The sequence below is a fragment of the Cavia porcellus genome, unplaced genomic scaffold (genome assembly GCF_034190915.1).
Source record: "Cavia porcellus strain 051 isolate PalLab524CR breed Dunkin Hartley unplaced genomic scaffold, mCavPor4.1 scaffold_6, whole genome shotgun sequence".
NCBI lineage: Eukaryota > Metazoa > Chordata > Mammalia > Rodentia > Caviidae > Cavia > Cavia porcellus.
The window spans coordinates 89,533,722-89,552,348 of record NW_026947489.1 but is presented as its reverse complement, the minus strand read 5'-3'; the positions used below and the strand labels follow the sequence as shown (position 1 = coordinate 89,552,348).

Below are 18,627 nucleotides of genomic sequence, written 5' to 3'. Positions count from 1 at the left end.
GGGCCCTCATTCCTGTGCAGGGCGTCTGCTCTCCTGTGTCTACACCGGACTCCATGCTTGGTCTGTGCGGCAGCACCCGGCCCCGGGCCTGGAGGGAAGATCAGAGGGGAGCAGGGCAGCAGTGGCCATCTCAGGTCTCTGGGGTGGACAACAGAGAGCTTTGGGAACTCAGAGGGCCCCGTTCAGCCCGAGTTGGGAAGAAGACGGCACCATGGCATACAGGAGCCTGGTCTGGGGGCCGGGGCTGCAGCAGACCGAGAGGAAAGTCATCATGTTCATCGTGTGGGAAGTGAGGTGCGTGTTGGGGACCTCAGGTACCCTTTGTGGCTGCTGTGACAGGTGTGGGCCATGCAGTAGAGGTGACGCTGAACAGGTAAAGCCTCAGAACCTCAGCTCAGGATGGCTCAGAGGACATGAGGTCCAGGTAGTTGGAGGTTACCTGGGCCAGAGGACAGGCAGGCAGATGTCATTGGGCAGTGGCATGCTGATCAGGTGATTGCTTGACTTCTGGTAACATGCACGTGACTAAATCTTCATTTCTGTGCCATAACTTCCTGGACTGGTTTCTCCTTAACGCTGCCCTGACACGGTCCAGGCGCTCGTGGTGACTTACTAAAGAGGGATCAGTGGTAACAGCAAGCACGGATCTACGGGCGGGTGGTCTTGCTGTCTGTAGACCTGAGGGAGGAACCCAGGACACAAGCTGCTCCTTTCGTGGTGATTTGGGTGCTGGGACCTTGGGTGAGATCCAGAAACATCTCCCTGCTCGCTCCAGGCTCCCAAGTTTCGGGATTCTCTGTCCCCCCCTGTGACCACACACTCCGCTGTCCCTGTTCCCTGAGATGGGGATTCGACCGTCACCTTCCTCTGGAGGCCTCAGGTTCTTGGCAAGGCAAAAACCTCGGGGAAAGAAAGGGAGGGAAAAGGAGGAAGAGGAAGCAAGAATTTGGAGAAAGAAAGAAACAGGAAAAAAGCAAGAAGCAGGTGATAAGCAGCTGCTGGGCGGAACGGCTTGAGGGGACCCTTGCCTTCACCTGGGGGAGCCTCCCGTCTCTCTAGGGAGCCCCCTGCAGATGCTTCTTGCTGCTCCCCAAGACCCCTAGGAGGTGCTCCGAATGCTGGGCTGCCTCCTCCCTCCTATGGGAGTGAACAGGAGCAGTCCTTGTTCTTGGCGATTTCCCAGGCGCCCCAGCAGCCTTGGGGGCCCCTCTCTTGCTGGACTGCTTGCTCCCCAGAGTCAAAGCCAGATGCCCCTCCACGTGTGTCTGGGGAGGAGGGGGGGGTGCCAGGTTCTCCTTACAACCCCATCTCCCCTTCCTCCCTGGACCTTGGGCAGTACTTCCCCCAGACCCCCACCCCACAGGGTGTACGCAGCCTGGAGAGTTGACAGCACCACTGGGAGAGGGAGCAAGACGTCTGTCAGCCTGGGACCTGAAGGGAAGCGTGTGTGTGTGTGCATGCCTGTGCGTGTACAGGTGCGTGTGCACGTGTGTGTGCGTGCATGTGTGTTACCACATACCATGGGCTGCCTGGATGGCATTGCAGGGTAGGAGCTGGAAAAAAGAAAGGAGGATTGCAAAAGGAAGAAAAATGAAAGCAGAAAGAAAAAGATCAAGACGCAAAGGCAAGAGGAGGCATGGGTGTGTGTGTGCAATGGGGATCCAGTTGAGAAGGGGTACAGAGAAAGGGCAGCAGACAGGAGGCGAACCCACCCACCCCGAAGCCCCCTCCATGGTCTGTCCCTCCCCCAAGGCCCAGGAAGGAAATGAGGAGGCCACATTGTGTCTGGGTCATTTCCACATGCTTTATTCCAGCAATCAAAATAATTAAAAACATCTCAAATTATTATACACATACAAAATAGGTACAGAGTCTCTTGGTTCCTCCCACCCTGGGGCAAAAACTGCTTTGTGCTTTGGAAAGTTGTGCTCTGAAACCCAGGTGCAGGGCAGCAGAAGAGAGAGGGGTGAGGACAGGGCAGCAGAGGAAAGGGCAGAAAGGCAGGGTGGGGAGGGTGGAGAGGGGCCAGCTGCAGCCAGCCCGCCCCTCTCCTCCACCTTAAATAGCACCGTTAGAAAAAAAATTCACGAGTCCCCATCTGCAAGGAAGAAGGACAGGAGGAAAGAAGAACTGAAGAACAAAAAGATTTTGAGCAAAAAGGAACATTTGTTGGCTTGGGGGGGGCGCATCCCAACTCTTTTAGCACCAGAGATCCCTCCCCTTCCCCACCCCATCACGAGGGTGTAGCACCTTTGGTATCAAAAGGGGTGGCCACCACCACCCTGCCCCATCCCCGCCCCCACACAGTCGCCGCCGGTGACACACAAAGACAAGAACGAGGTAGTCTTTCAGCAACACAATTACACAAGGAACAGACAGCTCTCCCACACCCAGCCCTGCGCACCAGGAGGACCCAGGTGCTCCCCAAGTCCGGTGTTTCTGTTCTGCGGTGCTGCAGCCCTGTGCTCCACTGGCTCCAGACCCCCAGGAAGGGCCGTCTTGAAAACAAAGTGGGGTGTGTTGCCGAGGCCGTGAGGGTGCCAGATGGGCAGGCTCCTGTGGCAATCTGGGAACCCCAGGTCCCCCCAGGACTGGGGGGAACTAGGTAGTGGGAGCGGGCTGGGGGTTAGAGGACCCTGGAATGTTTTGGCATTGCCTTTGGTTGCTGGGCAGACAATGCATTATTTCTTATGCCTTTTGGGGCGACTTGGATTTGGGGAGCAGTGGAAGACAGGCCCCAAGAAGGGGTGGAGAAAGGAGCAGAAAAGGCAGCATTGGGGTATCATAAGCCCAATGGGCGGAAGAGGACTTACCCCCACATGGGTCTTTAAGCAAGTGGACCAAGTTTCCTTTTTTAAAAACTGATTTATTTATTCTTTTTTTGGTAAGGTTCAATGCAGTTTTGGTTTTTGGTCATGTTCAGTTGGTCAAAGATAAAAACTAAGTTTGAGAGATGAAATGTAAAGGGAAAAAAATATTTTCCAAAGTCCATGTGAAATTGTCTCCCTTTTTTTTTTTTTTTGGTTTTTTTTTTGGCTTTTTGGAAGATTCAGTTTGGATTGTTTTTCTGTTTCCGGGCAGGGGACTGGGCTGGGTGGGAGTGGGCCAGGGTGGAGTGGAGGGAGTTTACACGAAGCAGGCCGGGCTAACGGTAAAGCCGAATTCCTGGTCTGGGGCGCCAATGTCCAAGGGGGCCACGTCGATGATGGGCAGGCGGGAGGTCTTGGTGGTTCTGTATTCAATGACTGTCTTGCCTGAGGCGCCTGTGTGACTCTGGGGTGAGGGAGACAATGGGAGAGACCGTCACCAACGACAGAGAGGGAGCTGGGGTGCTTGGCAGTGCCCTGAAAGCCTGGGCCTAGAGCCCAAGGGCGGGGGACTCACCGTGCAGCCATCCTCCAGGGCGACGTAGGTGAAGCGGCTGTTGCCCTCACCCCGGAGCTCGATGTCGTTGGAGCCCTGGAGGAGCAGAGACTTCTTGAGGTTGCCGGTCTTCTGGTCCAGGTAGGCCACGCTGTTCTTGCAGTGGTAGGTGATGTTCTGGGAGGCCTCGGTGGACATGAGGCGCAAGAAGGTCAGCTGGATGGCCACGTCAGCAGGGTCGGAGTCTGTGCTGCCATACTCGAACTGCAAGGGAGGTGACAGAGCAGGGAGTGAGTAACCCGTGCAGCCGCTGCCCTGGCCTCCCACCCCAGGACCTCCTCAAATCAAGAGGGGTGTCACTGCCCCTGGGCACCTGCATCTGAGCCAGTAGCAAGGACCCAGACTTCTGCCCCAGGCCGACTCTAGCCCCCACACGCAGCAGTGATCTGGTCCCTCCCGGCCCCTGGGCTGGCCTCTCCTGCATGTGGCCCAGGGTCCGGCTCGCGCACCTGGAATCCACCTTCCATGCTCTCGCCGAACCAGACGTGCTGCTTCTCCTTGGGGTTCTTGCTGATGTACCAGACCTTCTGAGGCACGGTGGGCTGGATGGGGTACACGCAGCTCTCTCCCGTCTCCATGTTGCAGAAGACCTTGATGGCGTCCAGGTTGCAGCCTTGGTTGGGGTCGATCCAGTACTCTCCTGCGGTGAAGCAGGACAGGACAGGGGGTCAGGGTCACAGGAGCGGCAGCACCCTCGGAGGAGGAGGGGGCGGCCGGCGTGGGCCCTCACCGCTCTTCCAGTCAGGGTGGCACATCTTGAGGTCACGGCAGGTGCGGGCGGGGTTCTTGCGGGTGCCTTCGGGGCTGCGGATGTTCTCGATCTGCTGGCTCAGGCTCTTGAGGGTGGTGTCCACCTCGAGATCACGGTCACGGACCACATTGGCATCATCGGCCCGGTAGTATCGTCCACCATCGCCAGATTTCTCTTGAGGTGGCTGGGGCAGGAAGCTCAAGTCGTAACCGCCGCTGGGAGGACCAGGAGGACCAGGGGGTCCAGGAGGGCCGGGGGGACCCTGTGGGGAAAGAGAGATCAGGGGTTACCAGTGTCTGAGCGAGTGCTCTTGGAGCTGGAGGAACGTGAGGAAGAGGGGTCAAGGATACATACAGCAGGACCAGCGTCACCAGTGCGACCACGAGGACCGGGGGGACCGATGGGGCCAGGGAGACCATTGAGTCCGTCCTTGCCGGGAGAACCAGCAGACCCAGGGGGACCCTGGAGGGGAAGAGATGGTTGGAGAACATCTACCAGAAAGGATCCCAATTCCGGCTGAGACCCACCACCCTGCCTGCTGGACCAGACTCAAAAGCCAAGGGCTGGGCCCTTCTTCCCTTGGGCCGACCCCCAAGGTGGGCCTGGGTGGGGGACCTGGGAAGAGGTGATGGAAGACTCCACTTACACGGGGACCAGCAGGACCAGAAGCTCCAGAAGGACCTTGTTCACCAGGAGAGCCCTGAAGGATAGACAGACACCAAGACAGGTCAGGGCCAGGGCGGGCAGCCCGCACTGCCTCCCTCCTGGAGAAAAGTCACCCATGTTCTCCATGGGCCGGGCCACTATCTCAGTCCCTCTCAGAGACAACTTGGAAATGGCCATAAATAATGTCCTTTAACCCCTGGTCCCCACTTCAGGGAACTGCTCAGAAGGGAAACTGAGGCAGGTGTCCCACCATCACCCTGCACAGCAGGGGAGATGACAGAGAAGGCTCAGTGGCAGAGGACTCAGGAGGCTGAGCATACTTACGGGGGGGCCAGGGGGACCCTGAAGACCAGAGAAGCCGCGGTGACCCTTGATGCCTCTGTCACCCTGTTCGCCTGTCTCACCCTTGTCACCACGGGGACCTTGGGGTCCCTAGAAGAGAAGAGGGAACAGGCCATCAGGCGGGAGTCCCGTTGGCACCTAGTGGGGTGCTGTCCATGCTGGATGAGGGTCTTGAGGGCATGAGGGTCGGCTTGGGCCACTTACAGCGGGGCCACGGGCACCGGCAGGGCCGATGGGACCAGCAGGACCAGCAGGACCCTGGGGAGAGCAGAGAGGCATCGGTTAGTCCTGGCTGGGCAGCGAAGCTGGGCTGACGCAGTCTCACATGCACCCCTAGTGCGGCCACTTCTCCTGACCCCCAGTAAACGTGGCTTCCTGTGAGCAGGGCAAACCCCTCTCCTCCTGTGAGCTATTTTTCCAGAGAGGCCAAGGACCTATTTGTCTTATAAGCTTGCCTCTCCTCTCCCTGCCTGGGAGATGTCACCATCTGTCCCCAGGCATCAATGCAGCCCCAGAGAGTCCCTGGCCTGAGTCGAGCACAGCTACTTACGGTCTCACCACGATCGCCATTCTTGCCAGCAGGGCCGACGGGGCCGGGAGCACCAGGGGCACCAGGAGCACCAGGTGGTCCAGCTGGGCCAGTCTCACCACGGTCACCCTGGGAGGAAGAGGCAGGGGAGTACGGGTCAGCCCTGGTGGGAAGGGCCAGGCTGGGATGGGCACGAGGCCAGCAGGGGTGCAGGGCCAGCAGGGGTGTAGGGGCCCTCTTACCTTGGGGCCAGGAGAGCCGTCTCGTCCAGGGGAGCCTTCAGCGCCAGGGGAACCCTACAGAGGACAAGAAGGGAATCAGACGTCCGAGGCTCAGGATGGGCCCTGATGGCCTTGTGGTAGGCACTGCTCAGGTTGTGGGAGCTGAGGACAGCTCACCTCACGTCCAGATTCACCAGGGGGTCCAGCCAGACCAGGGGGGCCCGCGGGGCCAGGGGGACCACGTTCGCCGCTTGCTCCAGAAGGACCTTGTTTGCCAGGCTCACCCTAAGGGAGGAGAAAAGGTCAGACTGGAGATGGGTTGGGGGTGACCGGGCCCCTGAGACCATCTTGGTCAGGTCCGTCTTCCTCGGATTCCCCCTGCACCCTTGCAGCCCAGGGGCAGTTCTTTGTGGGGACTCCAGAGTGAGGAGGCACTCACAGAGGGGCCGGGAAGGCCAGGGAAGCCTCTTTCTCCTCTCTGTCCAGGCAGGCCGACTACACCACGCTGTCCAGCAATACCTTGAGGTCCGGGGGTACCAGGGGCACCCTGTAGGGGGGCAGACAGGAGTGAGGTGCTGCACAGTGACAGGGGGATCACTCCCCAGCTCTGGGTCGTCTGGAACTTACAGCAGGTCCATCAGCACCAGGGGATCCTTTCTCGCCAGCGGGGCCAGGGGGGCCAGGGGGACCAGCTTCACCGGGACGCCCAGCAGGGCCAGTCTCACCACGGACACCTTTGGCACCTTCTTTGCCAGCAGGTCCAGGGGGCCCAGGGGGGCCAGCATTTCCCTGTGTGGGGACAAGAGGGGCTGTCAGACTTCAGTGGCTTCTGAAGAATTGGGGAGGCCTGGGGGGGGGTCCCCATCCTTCTGACAGCAGAGCATCAGACTCTATCACCGATACTCACAGAGGGGCCAGGAGGGCCAACTCGGCCAGCAGCACCAGGGAAACCAGTAGCACCCTAGCAGGAGAAAAGGGAGGGCAGGATGGTCAGACTGGGGACAGCCACTCACTTGGTCAGGCCCCTCCTGAAGCCAGCTGCCCAAGGCCCTTGGGAGGGGTGGGTGGTACTCACAGGGGGGCCAGGGCTGCCACGAGCACCTTTGGATCCAGGAGCACCAACGTTACCCTGCGGGAGAGCACAGGAGGAGGTTCGGGCCGGCCCCAGTCTGCGCCAGGCTCTTCAAAGCTCAGGGTGCTGAGGCCGGGGTACTCACAATGGGGCCAGGGGGGCCAGCAGGGCCAGCGGGGCCAGGAGGACCAGCATCGCCTTTAGCACCAGCATCACCAGGTTCACCTTTAGCACCAGGTTGGCCATCAGCACCCTGGGGCGGGAGGAAGCAAGGTGAGTGTCGGAGGGGCTGACGCCTCCGTCATCGGTCACCCAGGGTCCCAGGTCCCATGTGACAATCGCTGGTGGAACATGGAGAGCGGCTTTGTACTCACAGGGGGGCCAGCGAAGCCAGCAGGGCCGGGGGGACCAGGCTCACCACGGTCTCCCTGGAAGAGAAGGAAGCAAATTGGGGGGATGCCTTCCCTTCAGGTATGGAGGTGGGGGGCTGGGAGGGGAGGAGGGGCAGGAAAAAGGTAAGGAGAGAGGGTTGAGTGCAAGCTTTACCAGGACCCCTCTGTACTTACGGGGGCACCACGGGCTCCGGTGGGACCAGGAGGACCACTGGGACCAGTTTCACCCTGTTGAGTAGGGACAAGAGGCAGAGGTGAGTGGTGCGCCCTGAGCACACCAGGCAGAGACCCAGCAGAGCTCCCCTCCCCTGGACCCTCCAGCTTCCTGTGTCCCCTGCATCCAAACTTGCCCAGGAAGCTTCGAGGTGGGGAGACAGAGGGGGTGCAGCCACTCACTTTGTCACCAGAGGCGCCAGCAGGGCCAGGAGGACCAATGGGACCAGTCAGACCACGGGGACCATCTTTGCCAGGAGTACCATCAGCACCTTTGGGACCAGCGTCACCCTAAAGAGACAGAAAAGCCTGAGACTTCCAGGGTGGGGCCAGGAGCCCCCGGTGGGGCCCTACCCAGCTGTGCCCGTGTCAGGGTGCAACAGCCTAAGGATTCGGGCAGCATCTAAGTTGAGAGCACCCTGACGTGTGTAAGGGGATGAATAAGGCATCCTCGGTCAAGGAGATGGCCCCCATCTCATCACCATGGTAATGCGGCTGAAGAGCCTGGACCACAGACAGATGCACCAGCACGGGGCCAGAGGGAAGAAAAGAGGATGAAGGAGAGGAGAAAAAGGTCTGAGTCATGGCGAGGGGCCCAAAGCAGAGGACAGATGGCAGTCATGGAGGGCTCTGGAGAGGGAGATGTCAGACTTACTCTGTCACCTTTGGGGCCTGGAAGACCAGCTGCACCACGTTCACCAGGCATTCCCTGAAGACCGGGGGCACCCTGGCTACCGGGAGCTCCGGGGGCACCAGCATCACCCTAGGTGACAACCAAGAAGGCTGGAGTGAGGTTTGGGGTCCAGATGTAGGCCCAAGCCCCGAGTTCCCAATTGGCATCCCCCAGATCTGCTTCCAGGACCTACGACACAGCCCAGACATCAGGCTGAGTGCGCACCCCACCGGGTCTCGCCTCTGACCCTTCCGGGGCTCCAGAGCCTTGGTCCCCATCAGTGACTCCTGTCTAGGAAGGGTCAGGCCCCTCACCTTGGCACCATCGTTGCCAGGAGCACCATTGGATCCGCGGGGACCAGCAGGACCGGGGGGACCTTGCACACCACGCTCGCCAGGGAAACCTCTCTCGCCCTAGAAGGGAAGGACAGGCGTGCAGTGGCTGCTCCGGAGATGAGGCTGAGTCCGGGGCATCGGGAAGGGAGGGGGGAGACAGAGAACCCACTTACTCTTGCTCCGGAGGGGCCAGGGGCACCGAGGTCTCCAGGAACACCCTAAAGGGGCGTGGGGGAGCAACAGTGAGCAACACTGTGTGTGGGGGTCCTTCCTGTGAACAAGCCCTTCCTGGGTCCAGCCTTGGGGACCCTGAGGGGAAGTGAACCCTTTCTCAGCACGGAGCTGGGCCACTCTGCTCCTGCTACTGAGTCAAATGCCCCCTCCTCTCCGAATCTACGGTCAGCAGGCTTCGGGGAGAGCCAGGGATCCCCGAAGTTTGCAGGAATGACTCAGGCCAGCAGCAGTGCAGACGCTATCTACGCCCTCTGCTCCCCTCCACACAGTCCCCTTTGTGACAGGGTCCTTCCCAGTGTCTGGCCTCCAGCCCCCCAGCTGCAGTCGCCCAGTCAACCCGGGGCAGCGGCCGGTCCCCCTGTTTCCCGCCTTCCCGCCTCTCACCTGTTCGCCAGGTTTGCCTGCTTCACCAGGAGGACCAGCGGGGCCAGGGAGACCCTGTAGGTGGGAAGAAGGGGAGGAGAGGGGAAGGGGTCAGAATGCAGAAGGGAACAGAGGGGTCCCCCCATTCCTCTCCACAGGGCCTGGCAGCCGGGAAGCCTCACCTGGAAGCCAGGGGAGCCAGCGGGGCCCTGTTCACCTCTCTCTCCAGCGGGACCCTGTCAAGGAGAGAAGGCCAAGGTCGTGGGCAGTCCAGAGAGAAGAGGGGCAGGGAGCTCACCATGGGGGACACTTACAGCAGGGCCGGGGGGTCCCTGAGCACCAGCTTCTCCGTCTTTGCCAGCGGGACCCTGTGGGCAGAAAGGAAAGAGCTCAGGGTGGTGGAGCTGATGGGCACCTGCGAGGTGGACGCCACAGTGGGGCAAAGCAGATGCCCCAGGGCCTTCTCATGGCACCGGAGGTGGCCTGCCCAGCTCTCCTGTCTGGGTGGGAAGGAGACCAAAGGAAAGAGATACTTACAACAGCGCCAGGGGGTCCGGGCACACCTCGTTCTCCAGCTTTGCCAGGCTCTCCCTGTGGAGAGAAGGGGTAAGGGCTGAGGACCAAGGAGAACTCTGGGCCTTCTGTACCCTTCCTGTCTCTTTCTCTGGGGCACAGTTGGTGGAATCTTTGTTCAGGGCTCTTTCTGTGCCCCCCAATACCGCAGGCTGTGTTTACAAGCCGTGGAGATGCCTGTGGCTTTTGTGGTTGGTTCCTTGGGCTCCCAGCCAATCTCACACCCTATAAACCTACAGCAGCCTGAACTACAAAGGACTTTCGTCTCCTTGAACCTCGAAGAACCCACCAATATGGAGATGACTGTCCTGCAAAAGGCCCACTCTGTCCACCTGTGGGAGGAGAGGGCCACCAACAACATTTATTTCTAGGGGCGTAGAAATGACTAAAAAGCCAGGAAAAGTCTCATTTTATAGACTAAGGCCTAGAAAGGGGCAGTGAACAGCCCGGGGTCACACAGCAGGTTCCCAGAGCTGAGACAGAGCCCAGGACTCTGGCCTCCGGGGTGTCCTCGCTTGCTCCATGTTGCTCCCCGAGGAATACTCACAGCAGCACCTTTAGGTCCAGGGAATCCCATCACACCAGCCTGACCACGGGCACCGGGGGGGCCTGCGGGTCCGGGGCGACCATCTTGACCAGCGGGACCCTGGGGGCGGAAGGCACAGAGATTGAGGTGAGGACAGAGGGTGGGCATACAGGAGGGCAGGAGGGGGTTCACAGGGAGCCATACTCACAGGGGGGCCAGTTTTGCCATCAGGACCGGGGCTGCCAGGGCTTCCAGTCAGACCCTGGGGGAGGCAGAGGCAGGCATGAGCCCTGGGGGCCGGATGATGGTGGAGAAGACACCAGAACACCTCATCCCAGACCCGCATGGGACATGCAGGGCCCAGGCCGGGCTAGGCTGATGGGCTGGGTCTCACCTTGGCACCAGGCAGGCCGGCTTCACCGGGGCGGCCAGCTTCACCAGGGGAACCTTTGGGGCCAGCAGGGCCAGGGGAACCGCGTTCGCCAGCAGGACCCTGGTTGGGAGAAGTCACAGGAAGTCAGGGACTCAGGCCTGGGCCTCGTTGCCCTGCGAAGGGTGGGGAGCCAGTCTAGGTGGGCACTAAGGGACACTGGTGAGCACTGGAGATGTCGATATGAGGCCAAATGGGAAGAGAAAGAGGGGGCTCAGGCACACCCCCAGCAGGCAGTGGGCAATGGGAGGGGGCGGGCTACACCACCAGCCGAAGGGGGTGCCCACGTGCCAGCCTCTGCCACGAAGAGAACTCACTTTGGGACCAGCCACGCCATCTGCACCAGGGAAGCCTCGGCTTCCGGGTCCACCCTGCGGGAAGAGAGGAGGCCGATGAGCTCAGAGGCACCTGCCCAGGGATACCAGGACTCCACCTGGGGGTGAAAGGACAGGGAGGGTGGGGGGCACATACACGCTCGCCAGGGGGGCCGGGCAGGCCAGCAGGTCCGGGTTCACCTCGGGCACCACGCTTTCCTTCTTCCCCAGCAGGGCCAGGGGGACCTTGAATACCAACGGGGCCCTGGGATGGGCAGAAGAGGGGTGAGCCTGGTGAGCTGCCAGCCTCCACACAAGGGCCTCCTCTTCTTCCCTGGGTCTCCCTCCCTTCAGGGGTTCCAGGCCAGGAGGGGCCGGCTGCGGGCACTCACGGGTTCTCCTTTGGCACCAGTGTCTCCTTTGCTGCCGGGAGCACCAGGTTCACCCTGTGTCGGGGGAGGGAAGGAGAGGAATTGAGAGGAGAGTTGAGGTGTGCAGTTGGCCAGCGTCTTCAGGCCCCCAAGATGGGACCTCGAGGGAGCAGCGTGTGGCTGGGGCGGAGGGAGAGGTCTGTACTTACGCTGTTACCCTTGGGACCGGGAGGACCGCTGGGGCCCTGGGGACCAGAGGGGCCTCGGGCACCAGGGAAGCCAGGAGCACCAGCAATGCCAGGAGCGCCCTGTAGGTGGGGGGAGAACAGATGGGTGAGGGGGGCACAGGATGAGTGAAGAGGGCACAGGGTGGGGACCGGGGCTGGGCAGGAGACTCACATTGGCACCTTTAGCACCAGGTTGTCCGTCAGAACCAGGGTTTCCCTGTGGCACAGAAAAGAGAGTGAATGACGGGGAAGGATCCTGGGGTTGGGAAGTGGCACGGGGAACCCTGGGTGGGGTACACTTACAGCAGGACCAGCAGCACCAGCAGGCCCAGGGGGACCAGGCTCACCACGAGCACCCTGGGGACCTTCAGAGCCTCGGGCTCCTTGGGGACCAGATTCACCCTGGATGAGGGAAAGGGACACATCAGACACCACAGGCACAGGAAGCAAGAATGGAGGCTCTAAGACCAGGGAAGGGGCCCCCAGGACGAAGGTGTGGAGGATGGGGGGGGCACAGGTCCGCGGCCTGATGACAGGGTCTCACCTTTGCTCCAACAGCACCAGGGAAGCCAGGAGGACCAGCAGGGCCAGTGGGACCCTGGGAACGAGAGAGAGACATCAGCAAACAGGAAGGTGGCAGTGAGGCGCAGCCGAGGAACAGAGAGCTCCTGGGCTTCTGTCCGTGCGCCCAGGCCCTGGGGACACAGCCATACTCACGGGGGGCCCAGCAGCACCAGTAGCACCATCATTTCCACGAGCACCCTGTAGAGAAGGGAGGCCCAGTTAGGACTCCTGAGCGCTGGCTGGTCCCTGTGGCTCTTGGGGAGCTCCGTCCAGAGCCTGGGGATCCCCCAAAGGGGGAGATACTTACAGCTGGGCCAGGAGGTCCAGGGCGACCTCTCTCACCAGGCAGACCTCGGGGGCCCTGATGAACAAACCAAGAGATGCCAGGTGAGATAGGAGACTCTCACATGCCCCACACCGCCATCTGTCTTGTACCCCACTCCCCCCAAATGCAAGCACACTCACCATTTGGCCAGGAGCTCCGTTCTCACCAGGGCTGCCGGGCTCACCCTGTGGGACAGGGACAGAGTGAGGACTTGGTGCCCCCTTCAGGGCTGCAGGAATGGGGAGGCCCAGGACATTCAGGTGGCTCTTACCTTGGGACCAGCGGGACCAGCATCTCCCTTGGCACCATCCAGACCACTGAAACCCTAAGATGGTAGTGAGGGATAAAGTGAGACCCCGTGGAGGGGCTGGGTCACTGTGACACCCCCCAGGTCTGAGAAGGAGCCTCAGGAGGTTACGCTGGCCATGTCCCTGTAATAGTCACGCTGACCCCCAATGGGCCCAAGACTCCCCTGTCCATTTAGCAGGACTTTTTCCCATGGAGAGGTTACATTCAGGTGTCCACTCTATGTCCTCTGGGGCTTCTGTAGCTTCCCCTGCCCCCAAAGCACAGTGGGACCTTTTGGGGGTAGGAGATGCGAAGGTGGGAGGCCAGGGCTTTGGGAACCTAGGGGACTCAAAGGGGACTCACTCTGTGTCCCTTCATTCCAGGAAGGCCAGCTGTTCCGGGCAATCCCCGAGCACCCTGGGGAGCAAGGCAGAGAAGGACAGGGAAGGCCATTAGAATGCAGTACGTGGTCACCGACCAGGCTCAGACCCCAGAGTGGCAGAGCTGGGCTCCAGCCTCACGGCTGCTCACCTGAGGTCCAGGAGGGCCACGCTCACCGGGGCGACCAGGCTTGCCAGGTTCTCCCTGGGGAGAGAGAGAGAGAAGTCATGACACCTCTGTCCCTGGACTAAGGACACAAGGAAGGCCTCTGTGGTCTTGGGATTGCTGAAGGTCAGTTTCAGGGGCTCAGGACCCTACACCGTCTGCAGCTCGGCTTAGCTCTACCGTGGAATCCTTTTGGGCTGACATTTGAGTCCCTCCAAAGAAATCTCTGTGGCTCTTGGTCACCATCATTTTACTCTCCCCTGCTGTACACAAGAGCACCCCAAGCTGAAGGGGTCACTGGCTCTGAGGGGTGGAACTGGGGATGGCTTCGCTTCTGCTTGGGAAATGGGAAAACATTCTAACAACAAAGGCCATCTGTGGAGGACAGGGGAGCTCCTCAGGGAGGACCTGCGCTACTTCCTGTGCATCCAAGGTAGCAGGGCACTGCAGAGGGGATGGAAGGACCTGACCCCCGAAGACCAGGGCTCTGGTGGCGTCGTCCTGATGAGGCTACTTACATCATCGCCATTCTTGCCAGGGGCGCCGGGAGGACCTCGGGGACCCATGGGACCCTGGAGGAGACAGGAGAGGCAGTTAGCATTTGCAGGATGAGGCAAAGAGGGGGGAAGCATGGGTGGGGAGGAAGTCCCTGGCTTTGGGGGGGTCTGCCCTGGAAGTGTCTGTACAGAGAAACTTACTGAAGCTCCAGGCTCGCCGGGCTCACCAGGGGGGCCTTGGAAACCTTGGGGACCCTGGAGACCAAGGAGAGACCAGCAGGTCAGACGGGCAGGTCTCTGCCAAGCTGTCCCCAAGAGACAGCCCTCACCCCAACCTTCCCTCCAACAGGCCCAAGCCCCAGGGCCCGTGTGGACACCTCCTAGATACTCACAGGTGCACCAGGGGGGCCAGGGAGACCACGAGGACCTGAAGGGCCCTGCAGAAGGAAAGGAAAGGGGGACATGATGACACTGTAGGGGTGGCCTGCAATATGAAGGTGGCCCTGTTATGGCCCGGTGCTTTCTGTTGGGACCACAGCTTCCTAGGCTCCGTTTCAAGGATGGCCCGCATCCCCCAGCTCTCTACGACACCCCACCGCCTCCTACCCTACCCTGCCATCTCCTTCTGTCCCCCTGGTGACTCACCATGGGGCCAGGCACGGCAGCTCCGACTGATTTCTCATCATAGCCGTAAGACATCTGGGGAGCGAAGTTCTAGAAAAACAAGAGAGAGCAGGAGAAATCAGGGCGAGGCCGGCCATGGGAGGGAGGCGGAAGTCACCAATAAGGGACAACTGACATCTCGTGCCTCATAATGGAGGGGCTGGGACAGACAGACAGAAACAACTGTGAAATATGGCTGGCTAAACACATCCCCCAAATCTAATTACTCAGCTGATCCCCAAAGGGGGGGGGGCGGCCTGCAGAATACCCCAATTCTTCAGGAACTCCCAGTGACTCAGCCTCAGGATGCTCCCCACGCATGGGTTAAAGAGGCAGGATCACCACATACAGCTCAGGGGAAGCAAAAACTATAAGGATATTATTGGGACGTTAGCGAACTGCAAATGTAGACCATCTATTTAGACCACAGTTTTGGGTCAGTGTTAGATTGAGTGATTGCACTCGGTGACACAGGAAGTCACTGTCATTCTTAGGGTAACACAGAAGGGACGCGCACTAACCGCCACTTAATGGTTTAGGGAAAAAATACAGAGGCAGAAAGCAGATGTGACAAACTGTCAAGGGTCTATGGAAGTCCTCTGCGTTATTCCTGCAACTTTTCTGTAAGTCTGAGATTATTTAAAAATAGAATTGTGTCCTCTACCATAAAGAAAGAAAAAGAGGAAAAAGAAAAACCAAAGCTAAATCTCCACTTACTCCGCCAAGGCCAGGGGGACCGGGAGGTCCAGCGGGGCCGGGGGGCCCAGGAAGGCCAGGACGTCCAGGGATGCCATCTCTTCCTGGGGGGCCAGCGGGTCCCTGCATGGGAGAGGGCGGGGCCGCGGTGAGCACAGGCCGGAGCCACGCCCACGCCAGCTCCCCGGTTGCCAGTGGGGGGCGCTGCTTACCCTAAGGCCTCGGGGGCCGGGGTCTCCCTTAGGTCCCTATAGGGTTGGGCGAGAGGATAGAAGAGTGGTCAGAGAAGGGGGGAGGACAAGTCGCGCGCGCGAAGGCACCAGTGGGGCAGGGGGTACCTGGACTCCGGAGTTGACTAGGTCCAGGGCTGATTCTGGGGAGAGAGCAGGCGGGGCGCAATCAGAGGCGGGTTCGCCCGTGGTCCTGAGCGACCCTGCCTCCCTGAGGCCGCGAGGCCGGCTCTGGACCCTACCTGGACCATCGGGGCACTGGGGACAGCACTCGCCATCGGGGATTTCGGCGCCGGGACAGTTGATAGAGTCCTTACAGGTCATCTCTTCGCACAGCGCGGTGCCGTTGTTGCAGATGCAGAGGTGGCAGGGGTCGGGTTTCCAGGTGTCTCCGTTGGCGAGCCTGCGGCCATTGTGGACGCACTCGACGCCTGGGACTGCGCGGGCGACAGGGGCGCGATGGGGGTGCTGTCGGCGGCGCCCAAGACCCGCACCCCGGGGCGTCTCCACTGTCCACGTGGGGCGCCTACATTTTACACTCTCCGCCCCTGCCCCACTTTCTCCTTTCCCCAAATCCTTCAAAGCTTATCTCTTCCCCATCAGCGCCAGTGACAGCACCCCGGCGTCGGGCCAAGGAGCCTGCGACTCTTCCCATTCCCAGGAATCTAAACAAAGCTCGGAGCCGCAGGGCTGCTTCCAACTCCAACAGGGCCGAGGCCAAGGGAAATAAAAAGCCGGGGTGGGGGGGGAGTATAGGAGGGGCCCCTCCAGAAAGCAGGGTCTCGGGGCGTGGCCGAGAAGAGAGGCCCCGCCTCCAGCCCCATGGCAGGTGGGATGGCGTGGGCGAGCCTACGAGAACGAGGGAGGGAGACGCGGAGCTTCTGGGGTCCCACCCACCCAGGGGCTTGAAATGCACCCCTAAAATTGGGTATATCCTAATCGCTGGCGCCCAGACAACTTAAAAGTTTGCTTTCGGGGCTCCACCCCAGGCCCGCCAAAGCCACCCACTGCTTCTGGGTCACTTCTCAGCCAAAGAACCCCAAAGTCTGCAAACCCTGGGGAATTTAGTTAACCCCGCCCTTCACGCCGTCATCTACACAGATCACCGCTAGGTGGCGGGCAACGCTAAGCAATGGGGACAGGGTGGGGCCATAACTCCCCCAATTGGCTACTTTTTTAGAGGCAGAGGTTACCCATGCCTGGTTTTCTTTTTTTAGATCTAGCAGTGGGGTCCACATCCGACAGTAACTCGGATTTTCCCTTCCAGCTCCAGCGCTGGAAAGCGCGGGACCAAGATGCGCAATACTCAAAGTGGTCAGCAGGGGGCGCAACGACCTCACCCGGGCCAAGCCCGCCGAACTTTCTCAGCCTGGCTCCCGCCCACTCTGCGCTCCCCTCCCCCCGCCGCCCAGCACCCCCGCGGCCCGGGAACAGTCTAGCCTGCAGAGTGCAAACAATCTTTCCTTATGAATCATCCCACAGCCCTCCCGATCGCTTTTACATGCTGAGCTCCAGATCCCCAGCTCGGCGCCCCCGTCCCATCTTCGACGTGCCCTGTCCGCAGCCTCCCCGCTGTCCCCGGTGGACTCGACCGGTGCGTGCTCAGGGCTTCCTCCCGAGCCACCTCGCACCGTGCACCGGCCTCACTGTCCACTCCTCGCAGTGTTCAGCCCGCGCCCGGCCCAGGGCGCATTTGCCCCTCTGCATCTTCTTTCCCTCCATCCCGGAGCGAAGTTCCGGAAAACCTGGGGACCGGGCGCAGAGCGTGCTGCGAGGACCGGTGGACTCCGCGGAGTGTGGGACTTACTGTCTCTGTCTTGGTCCACAACTTGCTGTTGGCCGTGCGTCAGGAGGGCGGTGGCCGCTAAGAGGAGCAGGAGCCGGAGGTCCACAAAGCTGAACATGTCTAGACCCTAGACATGTAGACTCTTTGCGGCTGGGGTGGGGGTTAGTGTCGGCTCATGCGTGGCCTCAGTCCGCGTGCCTCCTGTGCCGACCCCGAGGAGAGACTCCGTCTGCTCCCGACGGCTGGCCCGGGCCCCTTTTATACCATCCTGAGGGAGCGCAGGGAGGAACCCTGCCCCGTGGAGAGGGGGAGCCGGCCCCCCGGCCCCCAGCCAATCAGAGCTGCCTGGCCCGGCCCCCAATTTGGACCGGAGAGGGGGAGGAGGGAAAGGAAGGGAAGGGAGTCCACCCGAGTTCTCCCCCTTTACCACTCAGCCTCCCCAGCCCCCAGCCCAGCCCCGGCCAGAGATGCTGCCGCTGCGGCCGCCCGCCGTATGGGTCCTCTGCAGCGTGCGGGCTGAAGCTGGGTAGGGGGTGCCTTGGTGCCTTCCTCCTGCGCCCCCAATCCTGAGGAAGCGGAGTTAGGGAAGGGATAGGGGTAATTGGAAGGCGCTCCTCCAGGTCATTCACCCCCCTGACCTCTAGGGCAAGGCTGAGGAGTGGGTGTAAAGAGGCCAGGTACGGGCCTCTCCAAAACAGGAAAGCCAGGGAATTAAAGAGATGCGCTTGTTTGGGGGTGTCTTCTGGTGTGGCTGCAGGTTAGGAATATTTGGGGGAACAAATGAGAGATTCTTTTATAGGTATAAGAATCAGATACTTGGGGGCGGGGTGTTTTTAGGAGATCACGTCTATTGCCGGGCCTGGGTGACTCCGAGACAGACCCCAGCGCCCTCCTTTAACTTCTGGGCTTCCTGGAGAGAGGAGGCGGGGAGGCCGGGTCTCTCCTGAAGGAAGCTTGGGCTGGGTGCCTGGCTGGGCTCAGGGATTGCTGGGGGCTCAGAGGTGCAGAGCCCTCGAAGATTCACTCCCTGAACTCCTCCACCTCATCACAGTAGGGGACTGAGTGTGTAGAGGACAACTTGTGGTCGCTGGTGACTTGAAGAGGGTCTGGTGGCTGCATGGCAGGGGCTGGGGCCGAGACCCCTACCCAGAAGTCAGCGAGGGAGAATGTGGGTAGAGGACACTTGGCCACGCAAGATGGCCTCTCAGAGCTGCGTGAAGCCTCTCCTCTTTCTGTATGGAGACTCGGGCTGGGGATATGTAAGAGGGTTGGGGGGCCTGGGGGAGCCTGCCTTTGGAGTTGAGGCACAATTGCAGGGGGCCTGATGACCCTCTTTTAAAGGCAGTTTCCCGCTGCTTTGTGCCTTCCCCGAAATGC

At 60.7% G+C, this 18,627-nt stretch overlaps 1 protein-coding gene across 1 annotated transcript; it reads right to left on the bottom strand.

Annotated features, from left to right (window-relative positions):
• Positions 1–1,790: 1,790 nt before the first annotated feature.
• On the bottom strand, positions 1,791–17,495 carry Col1a1 (collagen type I alpha 1 chain). Its single transcript, XM_023563857.2, has 51 exons — positions 17,272–17,495; positions 15,707–15,901; positions 15,573–15,607; positions 15,447–15,482; positions 15,256–15,357; positions 14,521–14,589; positions 14,268–14,312; positions 14,077–14,130; positions 13,897–13,950; positions 13,364–13,417; positions 13,196–13,249; positions 12,816–12,869; positions 12,685–12,729; positions 12,527–12,580; positions 12,373–12,417; positions 12,200–12,253; positions 11,959–12,057; positions 11,828–11,872; positions 11,638–11,736; positions 11,450–11,503; positions 11,215–11,322; positions 11,061–11,114; positions 10,708–10,806; positions 10,522–10,575; positions 10,335–10,433; positions 9,752–9,805; positions 9,529–9,582; positions 9,397–9,450; positions 9,236–9,289; positions 8,791–8,835; positions 8,597–8,695; positions 8,265–8,372; positions 7,793–7,900; positions 7,571–7,624; positions 7,379–7,432; positions 7,150–7,257; positions 7,008–7,061; positions 6,840–6,893; positions 6,560–6,721; positions 6,372–6,479; positions 6,110–6,217; positions 5,954–6,007; positions 5,733–5,840; positions 5,387–5,440; positions 5,165–5,272; positions 4,821–4,874; positions 4,529–4,636; positions 4,154–4,436; positions 3,873–4,063; positions 3,385–3,627; positions 1,791–3,273 (listed from the first exon to the last, which is right to left on the bottom strand). The coding sequence occupies exons 1-51, from the start codon at positions 17,366–17,368 to the stop codon at positions 3,127–3,129; spliced, it is 4,386 nt and encodes a 1,461-aa protein (XP_023419625.1). The 5' UTR covers positions 17,369–17,495; the 3' UTR covers positions 1,791–3,126.
• Positions 17,496–18,627: the final 1,132 nt, after the last annotated feature.

Coding starts and splice junctions, on each gene's coding strand:
- Col1a1 (XM_023563857.2), bottom strand. CDS start 17,368: ATGTTCAGCTTTGTGGACCTCCGGCTCCTGCTCCTCTTAGCGGCCACC. Junction 12,870..13,195: donor CTGGAATGAAGGGACACAGA/GTGAGTCCCCTT, acceptor CTACCATCTTAG/GGTTTCAGTGGTCTGGATGG. Junction 12,418..12,526: donor CTGGACCTCCTGGCCCAGCT/GTAAGTATCTCC, acceptor CCTTCTCTACAG/GGTGCTCGTGGAAATGATGG.